The 24,284-nt window shown below is 34.9% G+C and overlaps 1 protein-coding gene across 1 annotated transcript in view; it reads left to right on the top strand.

The window, feature by feature from the left end:
• The first annotated feature begins 238 nt into the window (after positions 1-238).
• LOC148830765 (neuron navigator 1-like) overlaps positions 239-24,284 on the top strand; it is a 40,372-nt gene continuing 16,326 nt past the window's right edge. The window contains exon 1 of the mRNA XM_088919972.1: positions 239-983. Within this exon, the coding sequence (XP_088776098.1) occupies positions 239-983 (745 nt within the window). The remainder of the gene's footprint in view (positions 984-24,284) is intronic.

Below are 24,284 nucleotides of genomic sequence, written 5' to 3'. Positions count from 1 at the left end.
TGGTCACCACTGAAGCTGCAGCAGCAGCAAGCCAAAGACGGAGGGAGAGGGCGAGAAAGGAAGAAAGGACTGGATTTACAAACGGAGCAAATAAAATAAACGGATTAATCCAGCCTGAGTGGACTTCTTCTATCCCTCTTTTTTTTGGGATATTTGCTCCCTGACAAGACAGGGATCACTGGTGGTGGATTTTGTTTTCTCCCTCACTGATGCTTTTAAATGGTTCCATGCAGGAGGGATGCTTGGGGCTAGTGTGAAAGGCAACGAAGTAGATATCAAGACAGACCTAGAGGAAAGTGCCAAGGCATACGTCCAACCAGAGGGAAAGGGGACAAGCATGGCGTCCAAAAGGGGCAAAACCGGTGCCCCACAAGGTTCTTCCCGGGCAGAACTGAGGGTCTTTCGGGCAGGCAGCTCTGAAGGGCGCCTGCCTGTGTCATCTAACCTCCGCAAGCAGAAATCCCTCACCAACCTCTCCGTCCTGACGGACACAGAGAAGAAGATGCATCTTTATGAGCCCAAGTGGTGTGATGACATGGCCAAGCCTGGAGCAGGGTATGTCAAAGGGAGTAAGTCCAAGGAAGGGAGTGGGGGTGCGCCTCTGACCCGCAACCTCTCCAAATCAGAACACTCACTCTTCCAGGGGAAACTGGCTCCTGGAACACCAACGGGTCCCCCAAAACCTTTCAGTCCTCTAGCAGCACCCTCCAATCTTGGCAAGCCAAGCCGTATACCCAGGGGTCCATATGCAGAAGTGAAGCCCATCAGCAAGGCCCCAGAGGCGGCAGAAGATAGCAAATCAGATGATGAGATTCTCTCCAGCAAAGCCAAGGCTAACAATAAGAAGCAGGCAGGCACCCCAGGTGCACCCACTGGCAAGGGGCACGGCGATGAGGAAAATAAACCTTACTTGAAGGTGGACCCTGAGTTGGTTGTGACAGTACTGGGAGATCTGGAGCAGCTGTTGTTCAGCCAAATGCTGGGTGAGTTGTCCTCTCATCTCTCCTCTGTTCTTCCAGCCTTTCTCACCTACATTATACTTGATCAGTGCTGGGTGCAGCCAAACAAACTGTATCTGGCTTGCAAACAGATTGAATCTTGCATGCATTGGATTTTCCATCACTAGAAGGAAATGTGCATAAGCATCATCTGTTTTTATAGCCATTATTAGAGCCAGCATGTCATTGCATGCCATAAATCTTTTTCAGTGGATTTCTCTGATTCAGCTTTGGAATGGTGGAGGAAAACAGTTAATGTATTATTACTTATTCTAAAGCAGTTCTAAACCAATGGAAATTTAGAATACTGTCACAGCATTATGCTTGTAATTTTAATATGATATAGTCTAAATATTGTATACATATATTGTATGTATAGTTATTTGTGTATAATATTGACACAGAAACATTTTGCATTTCAGGGAACTGGTCTAAACACAGATATGTATGAATCATTTATGAAATAATTTGGAGATGTCCATTAAATTTGGCTGAATTTAACAATCCAAAAGGCCCATTAACCACCACATTCATTCATGTTCATTTCAATACAAATCTGACATATTTAGCTTTCCCAGGGTGTATTCCCTGTTTATAACTGGAGACTTTTCACTTAACACATATTTAAGGAGGGGTTATTATGGTTTTGAGAATCTGACTGTTTTCATGTACTGTATTAAGGAAAAAGGTGACAAGAAACATGACAGATAAGATTATCGGTAGCACTCAGCAATGCTAAATTTCTCCTCAGGCCTTTTTTACTAATCTTAATATAGCAAATGTGCTGCTATTTTTTTAATCATTTTCTGACTCCCTATGATTCCTTTTTATTTTCAAATGTAAAAAGCAGGAACATCAGGCAGAGAACAGTCCTTTCTTCATTTCAACAGATTAGCATTCATTTCCTATAAATCCAAATCATATCAAAATAATGAATAATGATTTTTTAGACTATTAAGTGAATATTAATATTGTAATTGTGATTAAGTGTTTCTTTAAGGTGCTGAGTTGGTAATAGTATGAGTATGTAGAACAACTTTTTTCAATTTGAATTGTGTTCAACGTCTGACTATTGAAATTGTCCAAATACTGTATATCCAGACACATCATTTTTAAGGGGAATCAACATCATTCTTGACCTACTAAATTACGTCACCGTTTTTTTTTCAAAACTACTAAGTCAAATGCGTCTCGTCAGTTATTGATGCTGAATGCAGGAAGCTCTTTCCGTTACAGATAATTTATTGCTGTTGCCTGGATTTGCTGAGGAGTCTGCATCCTAAATGTTTGCAGGTTAAGGGGTTAATGATGTTTTCACTGTTGGATTCTCTCCACAAAATGGACTACCAAACCAGGCTACCCACATCAGTACCACTGAAAGGAGGTTGTTGATTATATAGTGCTCTTTGAATGCATGATTGTTTACCCAGACGTTTGCCTGTGTCTGAACACATGAAAACCTTTACACTTTCTTACTTTTGCATCATATGTTGTATTGATGATCATTTTTATCTTCTTTGACATATTCTTCGTTTCTATCATTGAGATCAAATCTTTGTAAGGAGGTTGTTATCCATGCAAATCAGATGAAAATCAAATACCACAGCCTAATACATATTTATAAATGAAATGCATAAAATGTAGCTTAGTCATATGCTTTACAGCAGCTGTATTGGCACGAAGGGACGTAAAACATAACTCATTTCTGATTTTCTAATAGATATATGTTGATAAAAAAGAAATTAAACATGAAACACACATACAAAACACAATTAAATATGTACCTGAAAATTTTTAGAATGCTTTTCTGAAATGTTATAATAATTAAATTGTAAAGTAGAAGGACAATCAATCTTATAATACTGTACTATTTGATACTACAAGTTTAGAGCTCCCCTTTTTATTCTTACAACATTACTTCAAAAAAAGGATAGAAAGAACTGATAGATGGACTGAAGGAAGCATGCATATAATGTAATATTGCCAAGTCTTCTTTTGCACAGAAGCCCATAGTGCTTCATCTTCCCATAGTTTTAGAAAGGTATACTACTCTGCTGCAGGTACCCCCCTCAACTAAACAACCCCTGGATCTATTCAGTCTCTTCAATTTGGGCCACCCACTTGTCATTCACTTTTGTGAGAACCAAAGGAACAATTGCTCAGTCATTTAGATATTGGTCTTGTATTGTTGACTTTTAACTGCTTTCAGACCTCTATGCAATGTCTTGTATCATTAGTGTCTTGGAATATGGGATATTTCTTAATCATCTGATTTTTGATAATGTTGCATAACATAAGTACAGACCTTTGACACCAATCATAACTCCCCAAAATCTATTATAAGTTGTCCAGCTTTCTGTAACATTTCCACACCCATCATTAGCCCCCTTATTATTTATTAAGACAAACTATACCAGATAATTTTTTCTTTGTGTGTCCTCTATTTTGTGCTCAATGTTGTGTACAGCTCATAATACCTTGATGTCAAAGCATGCTTATTTTAATATGACGAGACTCTAAGCATTAGGTATTGTCCCATCATCACCTCAAGTATCAGTCATAGGAAATCTTTTCCAAAAGTTCTTTTTAGGATGAAAGTTAGCCTGAAGGAGGCTGTGTATTCCACAGAGGTCAACTGTATTGCATTTCTGACCAAGGTATTTAGCCAGTGTGGGCTGTAATGTTGTAGGAATAAGAACCATGACAAATGAAGTAGTAGTAAAGTTGGACATGACTTTTACTTTAGTCATTCTGATGACATTAGTAGTTAGGGAGAATCAGAAGTCATAAAATGTAGGCGTATTGTGTCTATTCATCTATTTAATGGGAAATATATATTACTGGGAAGTAATGTGAAAAAAAACTAAAGACTAATCTCTTTCATCATTATTAAACATATTTAGTTTTAAATGTTATCAAATATTAATATTATTTTGTATCATTTAAGCTCCATATAAAAATACAATTGTGTCAAGGAAAATGTATGAAATAATAAAACCTTTCAAACTATTTTTATAATATAATTTTCACTTCATTTTAAATAGTTTTCCTGGTTTTCAAAATATAAAATGGTTGCCTTATTGTCAAAATTCAGAAATTGTATTCACTTAGACAAGTCCTGGAAGGTTTCTATCATACAGTACTGTATATATCTATTGTATTTTTTATTGATGTCTGGTGCAGTATCTTCTAAGTATTTCACCATCTTTGTGTTTATACTGTATTTTGTCAAGATATACTGTATATGGATCTAACAAATTCTAGGTCCTGAATGAACTTGCCTCATTCTCAATACTTTTCCTTACATTAACTTTGCAGGATTTTCAAAGTCATTAAACTTGTTTGACTTATCCCAAGTCAAAGCTACTGTAGTGTGGTATGCACCATAATGTTGTATTCTTCTCAGTAATTGCCTGAGATTTTTCATTTCAACATGCTTTAATCATCACATGAAATACCAGAAAGAAAGAAATAATTTAGCTAAAAGTAAAAGAACAACAGCTGTTTGAACCAGTGTGAATGATGGTGAAGTTTTCAAACATTGTATCTGTATTTTTGTTGTGTGGCTAATAACTGCATTTAAAAAGAAAAATAATAAAATATTTCATAAAATAACCTGTGCTATTTAATTGATGCCATTTTGAAACAATTCATTACATTAAGTCGTAGATTGGAGATATCTAAATAAAAGGACAAAGTTTGTTTTTGAATTGTGATATTCAGAAAATCAAACTGGTGTCTTTACTCCAGCCTCATAAGTGCAAAATTACTGTATTTACTCGGTTTTTGTGTCTTGTCAGCTCATATAAAGGCAAACTTCGCAAAATAAATTAACTTCTCATACACTGTAAGTAGGCAAGAAAACAATGCATCAATAAATAATTACTAGTTGTGTATTGTCAAATCCATGAAACTCCATATTCATAATCCTATAGCTTTTGTGTATGTGCATGGTTGTACATTATGTCTACATTTGCTTCCACCTTAATTATGAGGAATCAAAGACTGATTTTTGTTGTTTTTTCTAAACTTATGTATGAGGAGTGGTTTATTTTACTTTTTTAAAATAAATAACGGAGGCCTGCTTTCACGTTGTTGTTCCTAGCACATACTAAATCTCAGTTTACATACAAACTGGCATGGTAGTGTATTGTATTTTTAGTACAGTTCCTAAGCAGTTGATTACAGTCTTGTGAGGTGGTCCTCATTTTTTGGCAACATAATATGAAGTTTTGCTTTCGTGTTAGGGGTCAAAATTTGATTGTCTTTCCTGATTACCCTCCCCTCCATTGCTTGTTGGTTCCATAAGTGAGATGGACAGCATTCTTTTGCATGTTTGTATAGTGTATTTCAGGATTGTACAGTGGGGGACTGTAATATGCATGCTATCTGGTATAAGTTCAAGGAGTAGGAATCAAATAGCCAGGAGACCCAGGGATTTTGGAGGTGTAGTAATCATTTGCTTTGGATTCAGACATCTGCCTGCATCTCCAATGTCACAAAGCATTTCTCTCGCTTTCTTAAACTGATGAGAAGAATATTTTCTAGTAGTTGCAGAAAACAAAAGCACAAGGACACGTATTTATGAAGATGTATGCAGCTGACAGATCTAATGTCATACATTTGTATTTATAGATCATTTTTTTTCCTGCACATCATTCATTTCTGAGTGACTGTGTAATGCAATTAGGATCTTAACTAATGACATTGGGCTTGTGCATGAAATGCTAATGTGATTTAGGTTTCAATCTAATTCTGTGTGTACTATTTTAAAAAGGGTGGGGGATTTCCTTTCAATGACTGTAAGATTGTGTTCAGGAGTAAGTTACTACAGGCTGAATGCACATAGAATATAATCATTTTTATGCAAATCAAGGGGCTTTGGCTGAACTGCTTGCAGACAGTATTGCCTTTTTAAAATATCAGATATTAATCTTCTTTGAATATATCAGCTATTATCTGTTTTGTAACTGTATTTCATATGTTTTACTGGCTTGTTTAGAGATGTACAAACATATGCAAATGAATGCTAATAGAACTGAAGAAAATATTTTGTCAAAACAATTAGACAATTAGTTTCAGACAATGCTGATTGAAACAGCCAAATTGATCATTCAGATTCTACTGTGATGTGTTCATCATTTTTGAATGAGGAGACTTTACTATGTGGTAGTTGTCAAATTATTTGATTCTTGTAGTCAAGTAAAATCAACTATTTTAATTTCTTTAGGTTTTGCACATTATTAGTACAACAACAACTAAAAATGGGGAAAAAATCCATTCTACTCTCATTTGATGTGAATGATTCTGTTATTTCCTCCCACTTCAGTGATTAGTTGAGGCAGACCTCTGCAGATGTTCTAACCCCCATTCAGAAAATAATAACAGAAAAATGGATTTTGTTGTTTCAAATGTTCACAAGGTGTACTTCCTTTGTAGTACAACTGTAGAAACAGGGATACTTTTTGTCTCTTGTTTGTCACAATATACTGATGGTTCCATTGGCTTGATTTCCAAGATACGCATTGTGTTGTTTCCCATGGTGGTTTTGCATAGACTTTGCTATTCCAAGAATGCAAGAGGCTGTCTTGATGTACATTTTCCAACACCATACAGCCCCTGCTCTGGGGGATAACTTAGTTGCTAATTTTCATGCTCCTTGCACAGTTTTGTTTCCCATAGCTGTTGTTGTACAGTTGCACAAAATCTGTGTACACTGAAACAGGTATAAAATGCAGTATGTATAGCAAATAACATGTTCTATGTTTATATCTTCATGGTGGAGTGCTGATTAGGCTGCATAACATGACTACAGTATACAAACTTGAATACAAACAAGAACATTTTCTCAAGTCATTGAAGCAGTGAGCTCACAAAAGGCAAAAGTTACAGTATGTTACCAAACATTTAAACATTACTCAGCTTGTGGTTTTCTTCAAGATGCCACCCAAAAACCTGAAAACCTTGAGTTTTGGAAGCATCTGCGTTAATCAATGGGCTGATTTAAGATCAGATTGAGAAAACAGTCTGGAAACTTGGCAAAACTCCTGGGAATTTAAGGAAACAAACTCCAAGTATGATAAATAATTAAATAAACTGAAAGAGGCATGAAGACTTCGACTGCTGACCTCTGACTTCAGTCTTTCAGGTCAGCAGATAAAGCACTTCTTTAACTGGGTTTAGTTAGGCTTATTTTGTTACCTTTTTATACTGTATATTGTTTCTGTATTGTAAAAGAAAAATATGTTCTTCATTGTACGCAGTCCTCACACATGTTCAAGGAAATGTTTCATTTTTTTCTCACATGGTCTGCTTTCCAAAGAAACTTAATGTAGCTGATGAGGCAACACTATGAATGAATACCCTCTGGTAAAGATCCATCTAGTCATATAATAGACAGCTTTGTTGGATATCAAGTTTATTCACTTGAGGAGTTTACATAATGAAACTCCCCACTAATTCAAAAGCTCCAGGCACTCCCTGAGATCATAAGATGGACTGAATGAGCTACCCACAGAGCCTGCTTGTTGTTCATTACTATACAAGCTCTATTGTGTAGCTTAAGCTCAAATTTAACACTGTTCATCTATCGCTCACACTGATCGCAGGCATGTGTGATGCCACTAAAGATGACTTACACAGCCAGGAATTAATGGCATAGAGTGTTTAGGACCTGCAGATGGTTTTTATAAGAGTCCATGGGGGTTTAACATCCCCAAGTAGAGTGATACATAAACATTGCTGTGACAAAGTATGGGGTAAGATTGGTGAGGGGTGGAGTGTCTGGTTAGAGAGACATTTTCCTTAGAGAATGTGGAAGGTCTTATAATTATCAACTGCGTACTAGCCTGAGTACCAAAATTCTGAGTGACATAACAGTCCAAGGGAAGCTGATAACAGAGCATAGCTTTAATTCTTGTGCTGCCTGCTTAGTAGACAACACTGATGTTGGTACAGCTGCCCTTCCACTTAATAAAAAGTGTTGCAAACATTTGAAGTGTCTCCTGTTTGTAGATATGTGTGAAAGGGTAGTAGGTTTAGAGCTGCTTAACCACCCAGTTGTGTTTATAGTGAGATTATGAGGAAGTCTAACTAGAATTTGAATGAAGAGCTAAGCTTTTTATTTATTTTGTTTCATTGCTTTTTATTGCAAAAGTTTAAATTTAGAATGATTTTTACATCCATGTTGAAGTTACATGTTTTAATGAGTAAAGATCTCTGAGGTATGCTTTCAGAATCAAGGATCTACCACAATATATAATAATGAGAATTACTGATTAATTAACTGCCTCTTGTACCTTGCTGGAAGACCAAAGGAGTCATTGTTGCAGAGGAAATTGAAATCCAGACAGTTGCATGCCATCCTTTCGATTCCAGCCAGTCAAACAATAATAGCCATATAGCTGTTGCTCTGCTCAGATGCCAGGAAACATAGAAGTCTAAATTTTATGAAACACAGAAAAATAAAAAGGCCACATGATACTAGTTAGATACCCAAACTGACACCTTCAATGGAAGAAGCACTGTTTTATTCAGTGCACTGCCGTCTGTTGTTCTTTCTCAGCACAGCAGCAAAATCCAGTACAATTATATACTGTGACCATAATGTCAAATAAAAGCATATGTACCCATATCTTAGAAGGATGAAAGAGAAAAAGAGTGCTTTTCTTTATCCATTTTTGATGACAAGGCAGATGTCCTCTGGCCTTTATTTATTGCAAATGAAGTTTTCTGTGGTAATCTGGATTAACATCCCAACTCAGTGTAATATGCCATTCCCCTCTGATCTCCAATTCCCCCAAAATAGCCTTGTCATCCAAGTGTGGAAGAAAAGGACTGGGTTTCTAAAACATCAGTACACCACATTGATGATTGACATAGGACCTTCCTTCCACTAAGTAACAGTAAATTCCAGTTAGTTACAGTATGGGAATTGCTGTACCTCTTACACTAATATAAACCTTTTAATGTACTTCAAGTTCAAATATTCTTTTCTTCTTTTTGCTGGAAAAATCTATTATTCATCCACGTCCTTTTGCTTAGTAGGCTCCATCCTACAGTCTTTGGTCACGACTTTCATCTACAAACTTTTACAGGTGACAGGACTGAGTTTAAGATCATGTTACTTCAAGCATGAGACCTGTTTCTTCAAAATGTGGTCATTGATCAATGAGTATCATTAGCTGTGTAAAACATCTCTTGAAGTGGTGCAATAAGCAGTAAAACAAAAATGTAAGAGTGGATGAAAGCTCTGATGTGTATTTCCTGGTGTTTTTGTTTTGTGGATTAGAACATGTAGAGGTTGTAAACATTCAAGTTCTAGCTTCAGCATCTGCATCAGATAAGCCATAAACAACAATTTATATGAACACACTCAGATGGGAACATTCACAAATGCTTAGCCATCCTAGGCGTACTTTGAGTTCATAACCAGCAACTTGTTTCATCTGATGCATCCAGGTACTTACAGTATGTTGAACATGTAGGGAGACAATTAGGAGGCTATTTTCAGCCTTCATCAGGTTGAGAGAAGTTTCTGTAATTTTTATTTTCACTGTCCATCCTCACCCCCTTTGTTTTTTATCAAATTTTATCAGATTAATTAAAGGTTCTGTGATTTTCTGTTGAGCAGCCTGATGAGGTTTCTTTTTTAATGATTCTTCATCAACCTTCTTAATTTACTGTATTAAATATTTCAGAAATTAATTTGTAAATTAATTCATTTATTTAGTCTGATATTTTGAAATTATTATCAGATGGCGATTATATTTTATAAAACACTTATTTCCCTTACCACATATCAATATTAAATGCCTCATATTTAGAAATATACAGTTACTGTATTTTTTTACAAAATTAACAAATGTACTGAGTAGACTTAGGAAGAACCAACCCTTAAATAAAGGTAGCAGTGGGACTTTAGTGCTGTAATGTAAAGTATATTTAGTTTCCCAATAAACCTTAATGTTGAATAACCTTCACACAAATACTTTCTGTTTTTATGCAGACTCTGATATCATCATAAATATACTGTATGCACCTCAGAGATAAAATATTATTTTCAGAAAAAAAGTAATTTTGTTAAAAAATACTGTAGCTGTATATTTCAGAGCTGTGGTTGTGCATAGATTTAGGTTGGTGTACGTTTTAACTATTAAATTTAATAGTGTAATGCCAACTGATATTAAATGATTTAAGTGCCACATAGTTCCATAATTGCAGAGAGGTTTTCTGCTCATTTCAGTATTGACAGTCTGCCTGAGCCTGTGTACAAAGAGCAAAGGTTGTTTATGTGATACATTACCTTTCTGTGTTATGTTTTCAGTTTTCCAATTCATTCTACTTGCTTTCACACACCAGTTTTGTTACATTTTAACAGAGATTAAATTTTGGCTGTTCTGTTTGCACTGTCTACCAGTTTCATAAGAAAACTAGGAAGAGTAGATACAGTATATCTGAGCATATTGTAATGACAACACCTTAAAACTCTAATCCAAATCCCAAGGCAATTATTTGAATTCCCAAAAATGTACTTGTTGTTGAATGTAACACATACTAGATTATTTTCCTCTTGTAATTTGTGTCTGTATTACAGTATTTAGAAGTATGTTGACTACAGTATGTGTGATATCTATATATACAGCATGTGAACTGGATGCAAGGAGGTATGGTATACTGTAGGAGAATATTACAATCAACCAATGTTCAGAACATTAACCAAATTTACCAAAGGGAAGCCTGTACAATAGACATATGTTTGCTCCACATCATGTGCTGAATGTCAGCCTTGATGATTCTCTAAAGTAACAAATTTTATTGGAATAGATTCATCTAGCAATATTATAAAATGAAAAACTAGAACATACTGTACAATCAAGAACACACAAAAGCCTGTCACATAATGAATAATAGTAATAGCAACTACTGTATATTGTTCTGATTCAGAGGACAAAAAAAACTGTTTTTGGAAATTTATCATCATGTACAGTAGAACTTAATCCTCTCAGAAGCAAGAAATATTATTCATAGACCCATAATATGAAAATTTAGTGCTGTACCCACAGACCAGAGAACTGCAAATTAAATCTAACTCAAAAAGAGGATTACGAAATGGAACCAGGAAACTATAGACCAATGAGTCTTACTTCTGTTGCTAGTAAAGTTATGGAAAGAACTGATAGAGTTCAACTAGAAGACTGTTTAAAAAACAATTGCATTTTAAAAGTAACAAGTTAAGCAAAACCTCCTATAGACAACATTGAAGGTTTTGTTTAACTTACTTGTTGGAATTTAAATCAAGAAGAGTTATGTTCAAGCTTTACAATGCACTACTAAGGCACCATGTAGAATATTATGCTCATTTTGAATGATGCCTGTTTTAGGAATTGTCAGATACAAGTTATGGACGCTAAATGTCTTCAGTCTAAAACAAAAGAGATAGGGTCAACTCAGGGGACCAATTCAAGCTTAGTATTGGAACAAGTCTCACAGAGTCACAATAGGAAAGTACAAGAAAATTCATTTAAGATGAAGAATAGGAAATGCTTCCTTACATAGTTAAGGATAGCCAATTTATTCCCCCAGCTGGGTGGATTAGGCCATTCTGAGTCATTTAGCTACTAAACTACCAAAAAATTGTATTTTTTCTTATGTTTATATTTATAGTGTTTCCAGTTTTATTTGAATGTAAGGAAGTAAGAGGAGTGAAATTATCATTAATTACAGCTATCTGAGTGTTTAGGTAATCTGAGGAAGGTTTCTCTGTTTTGTGCCACAACAGGAGTAAAGAATCACTGAGTTCACAATAAATCTCAAATAGTTCTATAATCTTTTCACTCTTACACAAGACTAACTCAGGCCACAGCTCTTTTTTAGTTAAAACTGTACTCTGGATTGTAATAACATCTTTGTAGGAGGTGGAATTTTATAGCACTTTCTGGCTTACATTTGACTGCTGGTATTATGTGTATAAAATGGCCATTACAGGCAATGGGCTTACTTGCCTTGGACTTTCTCCAGAAGTAGCTGCAGCTGTAGCACTGCTGGCTTTTCAGAGCTTCAATGAGTAATAAAGCCTCCAGTTGTCTGGGCTCCCTTCCCACTGCTTACAGGGGTATCAAAGTCTATCACTCCTTAATTCTCATTGTGAGGAGAATTAGATAGTGAAGCAAAGAGGTTTTAGAGTTTCAGAAACACAGACAAGGCGCATTTTAGGTCATCTTTCTTTTGGTTTTCAAAATTAGGCTTAGAGAACTTGAGAATACTGATTTGACCTCAGTGGCAGTCTGCCAGAGTCCCTTGGGATAGCACACAATCTAAAATTATTGAGCAAACTTGTCTGCCAGTTTTAATGCTCAGCTTTTTCTTTTTTGTTTTGCTTTCACAATAAGTTATGTTCTTTTCATTTACCCTTTTCTAATTTTTTCACTTCTCTCTCAGAGCCAGTCCAGTAAAGTTGAATGATATCAATGAAAAATAGCAAAAAAAAACCCTCACTGAACAACATCTACTGTAAACATGATTTTTCCTAAAATGTCAATTACAGCTTTGGGCAAAAAAGCAATGAAAAACTTTATGTCAATGTCTGAAAATGTTGTGAAAACAGTATATTAATTGAGAGAATAGGAACAGTTACCTGTCTTATTTTCCAAAAAAAAAACATTTAATTTCCAATCTTTTGGTTTCACGTGTAAGGAAACCAATTTTTAATAATACCATTATCAAGAAGGATCTTGATTGGAAAAAAAAAACTTTCACTGTAACTCTTTGTTGCAATATAATTCCTTTAAGCCCTATTTTTTTTTTTGCATTGTCTGTAAGCATGTTTATGCCTGCATTTATATTCCCTAGAAAAAGATTTGTATTAGAATAAAATTGTCATTGTTTTAGATTACATATTGCTGGATCAAAAAACATTTAATGTTATACTATTTCACACACTAAAATAAAGATGGATACAATGTAATTTAAAGTTGTTGATATTTGTCAAGTGAGACTCTGGGATGAGGACAGTTTGTCCCTCACAGGGATTGATTGACTGCCAGGATCAGTTAACTTAGGATATACCCGAAGCATACACTTAAAAATCTGTAAGAGAAAGGTATAAAGATGGTGATTATAATCATGACTGGAGACTTTGTAAATTACATTTTGTGTCCTGAATTTTCATCTGCTGTTGTTTAATTTATAGGTATGCATATGTTTAAATATTAGGAAAGAAAACAAGTCTACCCTTTCTGTTTGTAAAAAAATGCTATCAATGGGTATTTTTGGTGGGTCACAAGAACACAAATAAAATTACAAAAATGAGGAGGCCATTGTATGGAGCCAGGGAGGAGCCATCAGTAGGAAAAAAAAAGTTATATTGTGGGAATAATTTACAATTTGTTCCTACGATTTATAGTTCATGTGCACGAAAATAACTAAATCATTCCCTTGTTTTCTTTAATTCGTGCGCACGAAACAACGTTTTCTAACTCTTTCCTTCATTTTCTTTGTGTCGCAGAAGTCTCATGCACATAAAATGCCAGCATTATCTTCGGCTCAAAGACCTACTGTCCTGAAAGTATCTTAATTTTATCAAACATTAGTTAACACATTGTTGCATCTTTATAGGCTATTATATGTATATCAAGACGTGGTAACCTGTTAACTAGAGTTTGATAGTGTTTGCTCAGAGCTGGGGATAATGCTGGTATTTTAGAAACTTTCTTCGTGCATGTGACTTCCGTGACACAAAGAAAACTAAGGAAAACGTAATTTCATGCACACGAATTAAAGAAAATGAGAGAACGATTTAGTTATTTCATGCGTACAAACTGTAAATCGTAGGAACGGATTCATTATCTTGTGGGCGAGATTTGTAAATCGTTCCCCTGATATAACTTATTTTTCCTACTGATGGCCCCTCCTGGGCTTCGTACCACTGCCCCCATCTAAACAATATCGTACCCTGTAGTTAATTGATTCAAGAATCTACTCTAACCATTTTTGTGAATGAAGGCAGGGTATCATTTCAAGTCATGTACATCATGGATGGAACATGGTTTAGTAGCTTCTTCTATACTGCCATTAAGGTAAAGAAGTGCCTCCTCTTCTCATTTTGAAATGCACTTCCAATATCAAACTAAAGGAAATTAAATTATGAAATAGGACTTACTGTAAACAAATGGTTCTTGTAGGCATAAAGTACTGTATATAAACATATAAATAATGACAAAAAGGCATTATTGAATATAAAGATACATGAATATAATTATGGATCCTGTTCTTTTCAAACTGTGAAGGTCACCAGTTCTTCCTAGCATCCGGGAAAAAGACAAAATTATTATGCAAATCTGAACTACATGTATGTTCCCTGATGACACAACCTCTGAACTTCAAGTAGATTGAAGGTATTGTTTCAGGCTTACTTAATATGTTGAAATATCAACTGCAGTTGATTTTTTAACTCCATAATATATTGTCTTGCTTTTAGTGTTCAGTAATTTGCTCAATATTTGAATAGTTGCTTTAATGTTTAGTGCCCCCATTTCTAAAACTCTTCAACAAAAATTGTTGGATATCTCGTAACTGTATTTTTGCCTAGTTATAATTATAATGTATAATTATAATCTAGTTATAATGATTCTGAAAGCAAGCGATACCTTGTAATTTTGCTAATGTAAAATATATAGCTCATAGAGAAAAACATGTTTCCAAAGCACTGTGGTACCTTGTGTCACTTCCTGCCTCAGTATGAATGGAATTGTGTACCTAGGTTCATTATTCAATCATCTAGCACCAAATTCAGACAGCATCCTTGTAGTTCTGAGAGTTGCAAAAATGATGAGATGCCTAGAACTGCCATGAAAACAAATAAGACCACTAAGGCCTAGGAAGACTCCTAGTCCCTCATCCTTCTGAACCTGTCCCTGAGACGTTTAGCACCTACTAGTAGATACATCAGATAAAAAAATATAATTGTATAAAAACTAATTGTTGCTACAGGTACAATTCTAAATATGGAAAATGGAGTTCAATAATTTGACACAGAGCAAAAGAGAGATTGTGTCACTTGCTATGACAAATTATAACTATTGGAGAGAAACTTCAGCAAAGTTTGCCTTCAACAAAGGACCAGTTCATCATTTATACTTGTTCAATTTTATTTTGTTGTTTGCTATACTTGGAAAAGTTGAAAGTTCTGAAGTTTATCTCAATATCTTCTCAAACCTTCTCAGAGCATTCTTAATGTATTGATTTCTAGAAATTAAATGATACCACAGACACGAGGGCCCTGTAAATAAAAAAATATGTCATGGGTTTAAAATACCGTCCTCTTCCAAAACGCAAAAAAATAATTTCCTTTCACCATTACTGCCATGTTGTTCTGCAAAATAAAATATCTTAAGTATTTTTTTCACTGAAAACACAGTATTTTTGTCTTGTGCATATTCAAAAATGCTGTTGCATTTAGTACCTAAAGGTACAACATTTAATCTAAATCAGTCTTTCCAGTCTTTCAATCTTATTTCAAGAACACTTTCTTAGTATCAGATCTTGGAAGGTAAGCAAGGCTGGGTCTGATTAGTGCTGGAATGGGAGACCTCTGAGGAGGCACTTTTTCTTCTGGTTCAGAATTCGCAGTCCAATATGCCAGCATGGTGATTAGAGACACTGTGCTATAGTAGGTACTATTTGTTAGATGAGACATTAAACCCAGGTCCAGGCCCCAGGAATAATTTTTCATTAAAAATACATGTTTTAAGAGTGAAGTTATTATCCACGATTTACTCAGTGAATTCCATTTTGGGCATGCACAACCTGGCCTCCCTTAATTTCTCTCTTATTTCAATTTGGGAAGTGATTTATCACTTCTTCGTCTTACTGTTGCTTGTCACCTAGGTCAGGAGTGAAGTGAAAAAAATTGCTTCACACATTGAAATAAGCTGAAAATGTATGGTGCACTTTTCAAGTCTAACTGCTCGTTATCTAATGTTAGCCCACATGAGCTCACTGGAATGATACAAGTATACAGTATACTGTTCAGGAAACCAGTTTACTGAAGAATGAGTGGTAGTTTTCAGGCAGCTAAAAGATTTTTCAGCTACTACTGGATGGTTTCAATACCAGTTAACCACTGACATAACCTATGGTATCTTATACCATCAACATCCAGTCAATGGGAGATTTTTGGTTTAGGTTCATCTTTAAATTTAGCTAACTCTTGACATTTTATAGTTTTTTTTTCAAAACACTACTTACCTATTATGATACTTTCTTATTAAATGTAGGGACCTCAAAAAGTACACTGCAAATTTAAAAACAAAGCTTGGAGAAATTTCCATTTTAAAACCTTGAAACAATTTTTATGCTTTGTTTTAATGACTCATATTTGCCATCAATTAGATGGAATCTGTGTATGCCTTCAAAACTCAATAGGATTTCCGGCTGTCAGATCAAAGACTGCAAAACTTGCACTCCCCAAGGGACTGGATGAATTGAGTCCCTCCTTATATGTTAATTGCATGAGATCTATATAAAATCTTCATAAATGCAAGGAATTATATATTTTTTTCAAATAAGTTCATCAGCTACTTTAACATAATAAATTAGTCTGTCATATTTATTTATTAAGTACAGTGTCCCACACATTGCTTCCTGATTTTGTTAGAATGCTCTTTTTATATTATTATAGTGTAATTATTATATTACATATAATATTATGGTATTGTATTATATTATATTAAATGATATTATTTAAGTCCAATAATATCAGTCAAAACCAATTGGGAGGGTTGAGGCTAAACATAAAAGTATAATTTTATACAGATACCTTGGTCTTCCTTTCAAAAATAAGGAAGCTAGGTTTTCTTTAGCACATAGTCCTCAAGACATCAGAGGTCCACTGAGTCTTTTTGCTCTACTTCACTATTCACAATTGAAATTCTAATGCTCAACTGATGCTCAGAGGTCCACTGAGACTTTTTGCTCCACTTCACTATTCCCAATTGAGATTCTAATGCTTTACTCTATTTGTTTTCGAACATGCCAAAATGAATGAAATCATGCCACAGATATTGTAGTCATAGATAAGAGTACACCTTCTAAATTGCATTACTTCTCTCCAACTCTGTAAAAACAAACTCATTAACATTCAAAACAGGGCAGCAGAATGCAGCAGGCTTTAAACAAATAGGAATACTTCTGAATAGGATAACGAGCATAACAAATTATTTGTTTGATATCTTTAACTCCCTCTGCTTGTTCGCTCACTTGATCCTAGCCCATCCTATCTCAGCTAAGTCCTTCTGATTAACTGGTTAATGTTAATTTTCAGTCTCTACAGGGAATCAGTTGTGGCTGACAGGAAAATTTGCATCTAAAATTCAACATCTTTATTGCAGCTGGGTTTCACAGCCCCCAGAGATCAGAGGAATAAGGAAGCTTCTTATGGACTGAGGATGTAGAATTTACATCCCACCTGACTGAACTATGCTTTTTTCACTGTGGGAAACCCATGCAGTGCCATAAATAATTGTACAGAGTTTGGTCAGCTCCGCATGTGCATTAGTTAAATCATAAAAAAGCTGCACAAAATATATTCAGTGTCTTGCAAAAGTAGTTACCCTTTCCAATGATGTCCTGTTTTGTTGAGTTATATATGATGTATATATATTTTTAAATTAAGAATTGTAATCAAAATTTGAATGTTCAAACTAAACACTTTATACAGTAGGTGACAAATGTTAAATATCAGCAAAAACTGCAAAAGAACAACTAAAAACTAAAACTAAAATATATTGATTGTATAAGAATTTGCCCTCTTTGCTGTGATAAATATAAATTAGTTAAGATGCACAAAATTATTTTGACAAGTGACATAATTAGTGACCTCTTTCACCAATTCTGTATTCTTTCCTTTCTCCATCTTTAGTCTTGACAGCATTGTTAAGGAGGGAAAATGGTCAGCAAAGACCTAGGCATTATCCCTATTGTGCTGACTTGAGTTTGCTCAAGTTTTGTTTGAAAAAGTAGTTATTATTGAAAAATCAAAACAGCAAGAATAATCTAAAAGACAAGCACAGTGATTATGATTGTCACAAGCCTGCAGACATTATACAGTAGGTTTCTTTGAGCTTTCATTTTAACAAGATCTTTGGAGTTTTGACCTAGTAAAGTCAATGATTAAGACAATAACATAAGCGAAACCTAAGGTAAGGAGAGACAGGTAAGGATCTGAGGTGGCTAGCACTGATCAAAACAGTGGTACAGAACCCATAGGAAAAGATAGCATTTTTACTATTTATGATTGGAATTCAAGTCCCATTGATTATACTGTAAGTGACTCATTTATGTTAATGATGTTAATATTAGCACTGCTTTTCAGAGTTGGAGTTGGATAGATTTGGAAAGGGATAGCTATGTGGCAATGATTTATGGTGAAGAGCATAAAATGGTTAATGGAATAAAGATGTAGAACCAAAGACAAAAAAAACGTATTTATGTATCTGAAGGCCAGCTAAGATGCCCGTTACAGAACATATATTACACAAATAAAAAAGTAAAGGCAAACTAGAAAAACACAATAGGATTTGAAGGCTTCTAGTGCCAAAGCACATACTTTAATAAGGTGAGTGAAAATCTGAGTAAGCTAAAGGGAATCTCGAATGATATCTTTCATATGTACCGAGCAATTAATGACCCATATTGGAAATAAAATGTGTTACTGCTATATGTGAAGTGCAAGTCAGAAGCAATTTTTACTTTGTTTTTAGCGTGTTTAGTCCTGTCAAGTTGAATTTTAATCATTATAGCCATTCCTAAAACAGCAGCAGATTTAGCATTCAGAAGAAAATGGCAGTTAGGCAGCCATCTTGGTTTAAATGGGAGCCCCATTTCTACATACAGTACATTAATCGTATTGTCAGAAAAATTATACTAAGATTGGAGGTAATTGGCCAAATAGTTTTTAGATCATTATAATTATCTAATTGAATAATCTAATCATTTTAGTTAACCTATAATTTAACCTTAGGGAAAACCTTGTTATTACATGTGAGATGTAATTCTTAACAAGGTTTTATTGTTATGAAACAAATGGTGTAGCAGTTCCTAAGACAGAGGCAACTTGAGTTTTGAGAACAAAATGGCAGTCTTGGCACACAATCTTTTTTACATACTGCATATTCTCCTAATGGTTTCTAGAATTATACCAACAACGTTTAGAGTTAAGAAACCATACATTTTTGGAGACTGAGCAATGTTTGTATTGAGACCCTTTTCACAAAATCCATATGACAAATAAAAATGATAATTTTTGATTAAATCAGCCATGTTTCAATTCAATTAATGTCCTTACAGCAGTTCATTCAGAACAAAAGTTTGTATTGGTTAACAAATATTTGGATCTGATTTTTATGTAAGACCTTAGTTTTTGTTACAAATATAATGGCTTCTGTGTCCCGGTAAACCTGTCTAGTATGAGCTTGTGTTTTGCAGAAAAAGCCCAGCTTTTGAATTTGAGCAGCTTTATACAGTAATTCATCTTTACAATCTCTGCCTGGTGGCCCTGGAAATGTTAATATTCCTTAGAAAAGTAAACTAAGGCAATTGTGCTGTTGCTGGTATCGTTACTGGGCACTTCCAGTAACATTTTTCCAAAATTTATAGGCAGAGACAATTCTGCCACCTAGTGTCTCGTGGCAACAAAAATGACCACCCTGGGCAAGACTCAGAATTTTGTAAGACATTAAAGTATAAAACAGTAAAAATCATGTGTCACCCAAAGTATGACGAAGTCAGAACTGACTTTTTAAAATGTTTCTCAAAGTTCCAACTGACTTTTCTTGATATTACTTTAGAGAAGTTCATATTAGGTTTACATCTGGTTTGAAATTTGTTTTATAATTAAGTTTTATAGTATGCACTATAACTCATTTTGCCATTTGAAAATCCTACTACATGTTAGTACATATAACACATAATATTTTTTGATTGGCATTGACAAATACCTAAAGCGACATCATCCTCTTATTAATATTTCTTATTCACCCAGAAACTCAGCATAATCAATCTCTCATGACCATAAACTCTAGCATGAAGTATAAAAAAGCCAGCGAATTTGCTTTAGTTCTTATCTAGCAGACTGCAGCTGGTGGTGAGTGTGATATCACTAAAGGTCATGCCCTCACCTCAACAGAGCAGCTCATGTCTCCCTGGCCAGCTGGAGAGAGACTCATGGCCGGCAGGACAGGGTTTTCTGAAACTCTGGTGTTCCGCCTGTCAGCATGCATTCGCCACACTCTTGCACAGCTGGGGCCAAGCACTGGGGCGCAGGGCACATTCTGTTCAGCTGCTAGTTGCAGCTTATCACATCAGGATCTGGCTGTGCACACTGACAACACAAGAAGGGCAAGGAAGGAGACTCCATTCTGCATGTCAAGGCCCATCTTCTTTTCTTCTGCAATGCTGTGAGCTGCATCTCCTGAAGACCCTTCAGAAAAAATCATTCTGATGCCAAAAAGCAAAGAGAACATAAAATGCAGCCATGTTTTGAGGATTAGATTCATAGGTTTCATAGGATGCAGTGTGATATATCTACTGGCTATTGTAAATTCAAGAAGTAATACATTACATTAAGCTAAAAGAAAACACAAATGCTCTAAAGGATGACATACATCTGATGTGCTTGCACATAATGGATGTTCTTTCTCTAAACATAAAGAAAGAAACAGGTGATGGATTAAATGAGACTTTTATGGATTACCACTAGTGAAATGAAATGTAATTTGCCAGGTCTTACAATTAACCTTATTGTAATAGAAAATTTTGCCATATCCTTTAATCAATATTTATATGTAATTGTTCTTATTCATAAAGTTTCCAGTGAGGTTTTCGGGTTTTGGTTTAAATTATGTGAGATTCAATACTATTTACTTAGTGCTTGCAGATTTCATTTTTCAGCTTTTTTATGTTGTCAATTGTTTTTACAGGGAGCTCATAATTTGTATGAGAATCAAGGACTAAGAATGTCTGCCTAGCACAATAAAATGTTGCACAAAATGCATACTGTAAGAGCTTTTACCCACTGTTCACAGTCTCCTTTGATTTAATTCTGGACTACACAGGAGGATATAGAAGATTATTTAATATCAAATCACAGAGCAGTTCTATTAGCAATGCATTTTAATCTCCAATGGCATTAATTTCTCTTTAGTTTGGTCATCAGGTTCATTCTATTTTGCTGTTAAGCAGTGAAACAAATCACTATCTAGAGCAAGCGTTCTCAGGATTGTAAAATTATTAGCTCAAGCAGCTCTGTGTCAAAGTATGCTCCTATTCTCATTTATTCATCCCCAAATAGCTTATATGACTGTGTAGATGCTAAAAAATGTCTATCTGTATGAACTATGCAAGGAATTACAAATTATAATACAATTTATTAAATATATGAAAACCTTCCAGAGAAAGACCTAAGCTGGTTTAACATCTTGCTATATATTTTTTAATATTAAAAGTTGTTTTGCAGAAAATGTTAGCTGTGGTGCAAAGAATTGTATTTCTATGACTAGCAATAAAACAAAATCTGGGCTCCTGAGTGGATCTGCCAGTCTTGACCTAGCTTGAGCTCTGTGATCCAGACATTGTGAGTTCATGTCTTGGTTAAGTCACTACTAGCCAAGTGTACCCAAGAGTTCCATAGGATTACTGTAGCTGTCCAAGGTTTTCTAGGTTCCCAGACACCTGCAGGCTGCAAAGATATCAGTGAGAGATGTACTGCTTCTCCTCTTGATGCTAATTCTCCTTAGGCACTGTGGAAGTTATTGCATAGCAATACATTAATTATTTTGATTTGAGTCACTGCTGTGAGCCAAATTTCTCAGAAAATGAAAAAATAGGGTCCTATTTCATAGTTGGAGTTCCACTTTGGTGGAATATAAAAATGGGAAAAAATAGAGATTGATCTGCATAGCAAAATCAAACAAAAGAAAGAGCATTGTTTGTTAAAAAAATACAATGAAATTATTTAAGAAAAAAGTAAAACTCTAGCCTTTCACGGTATAATTAATCATTGTTGCTGCCTGTCAATAATGAACCATGTCATTTTTTTTAATTTCTCATAAAAGAAAATGTCATAAATGTCCACCACATAAGAAGAAGCATTTATTATCCTGTCTACAAATTGCAAAATGACTATAGCTGGTGATATCTTTTCTCCTTTATGCACAGATTTTAAGTTAGTGTCAGTGGGTGATCCAGTTCCTTTAAAGGTGTAAACATTACTCACTCTTACTAAAATAATTCATCATTTAAATTAGATTGAAAATCTCTGGCACTGTGGCACTGTGTTGATGGATTTTCACATAACCAAACTAATATATTTTGAGTAATGGTAACATTAGGTCAAGAGCCTCATTGTTACAGTTTATATGAAAAAAAACATTTAAATTTTGTGATGGTTAATTGGGAATCACATGAAAGTTGGGATATGATGAATATGTTACAAGCAAAGTATGAAATTAAGTTTTGTGTACAATTAATAGGCATTCTATAAAATGTCTACAAATCTGAGGCAAAGTATGAAAAAAAATCTATAGATTACCTAGGCATTTCATATAAAATGCATTTTAGGATGTGAGTGGAATGAGAGCTGTTTCTTGAGGAAGCACAGCATGACGCTTACCCATGTACTGTATGTACAGCGACGATGTTTTCACTACCCTTCAGTCAGTTCGAAATGGAGAAACATTGATGGTGTTGTCACAATGAAAGAACAGTTTCATACCAAATTATCAGAAAAAAATGTATCGTTGAGTCTTAGTGTTTTCCTTAAGGAAAAAAGTAATCAGTATTTAACTGCTGAAGTGGCAAATGCTAAAAGCACACTGAAGAAGGAACCCCTGCACTACTGATCGTTTAAAAGGGTTTGACGTAATAGTTGTACAACAGAAAAATATAATCTCATAAAGCCGATCGAGGAAAGAAGCAGTACTTTCCAGTATTATGTTTCCGATAGTGAATTGTTTGATGTACTTCGGATGACACATTTCCACATGGGCATGGTGGACATAACAATATGATCAATGAGCTCTCAGTTACTGTAGGTCTAAAAATATTACTCGTCATGATATTGAACTGTTTATTCAGCTGTGCGAGTCTCGTCAGCAAAAGCAAGAAAAGGCTGTAAAAGGTTTCGTTGTTCTGAATTAACTTTTCGGTATCAAAACGATCTAATTGATTTTCAAACCCATCCAGATGGTGAATTCAAGTTTATTTTTACTTTACCAGGACCACCTTACTCATTGAATGATTTATTCCCTTGGTCTTGCAGTCTGACAAAGGAAGAGAGTTTGCTAATATTGAAAATATGATCATGACATGGAAGCAGGAGGGGAAAAATGGACATTGAACTGAAGGTCTAAGATCTGTCTACTTAAGCAAATAAAGTGCCTACCACTCTGCTATAAAGAGGTCAACTTATGAAGTTCTTTTTGGCTGTAAAATGAAAGTAGGTTTAAACTTTGAATCTCCCACAAGAAATTTTATAAAATATTGAGAAGCAAGAAGAATTAGAAGAGATTGTTTACTCAACCGATAAATATATTAATGACAATTTCCCAAGCTCATCTTGAGTCCAGCATGACAACTGAAAAAACATCAAAATGGTGTACATCATCTAAAGGAAGTATGTCATGTGATTTCATGTGTCAGGTGTGTTCCAGACAAACTAGTGGAGGTTATCAGTGTCTTTACTGCCGGTGTCATGCTCATGTTATCTGTGGAGATCATTTTAGTGAGGAAAAGAAGGAAGAAGGATTTGGCTGACATGTTTTGTGCCCTCTTACTGTAAACAAACGAACGCTTTTAATGTATGCCAAAGTAAAACTTGAGGGGCAAGCAAAGAAAATGAAAAGACAATCTGACAAGTCATTGTCCACCAATTCAGTGAGGTGCAACAGTTTGAGTTCCTGTTCCTGAGGTTTATAGAGGAAGTGGAGATGCTAACAATGTTTTGCTGTTGTCGTGGATGTGAGAAATGAGTTTTATCAGCCACGTACAAGACAAGAAAGTTTAAAACAATTGTATACAAGATCACAGTTCATAGAATGACAGAAAGGATACATAGGATTAGAAGACGTTCCAGTAGAAATATCTCTCAAATCAGCTATCTACAGGAACTGGACAAGGATTTGTTAAGTATGTGTGCAAAAGAAAGTGCCAATGCATGATTTTTTTTTGTGTGAAAAAGTAGGGACTTTGCAGTTTCAGATGCCATTCTATTTCTGCTGGCTGCAATAAGTA

The sequence above is a fragment of the Atractosteus spatula genome, chromosome 7 (assembly GCF_055471065.1).
Source record: "Atractosteus spatula isolate fAtrSpa1 chromosome 7, fAtrSpa1.hap1, whole genome shotgun sequence".
Classification (NCBI taxonomy): domain Eukaryota; kingdom Metazoa; phylum Chordata; class Actinopteri; order Semionotiformes; family Lepisosteidae; genus Atractosteus; species Atractosteus spatula.
The sequence above is the reverse complement of the archived record's forward strand: the minus strand, read 5'-3'. Positions and strand labels throughout refer to the sequence as shown.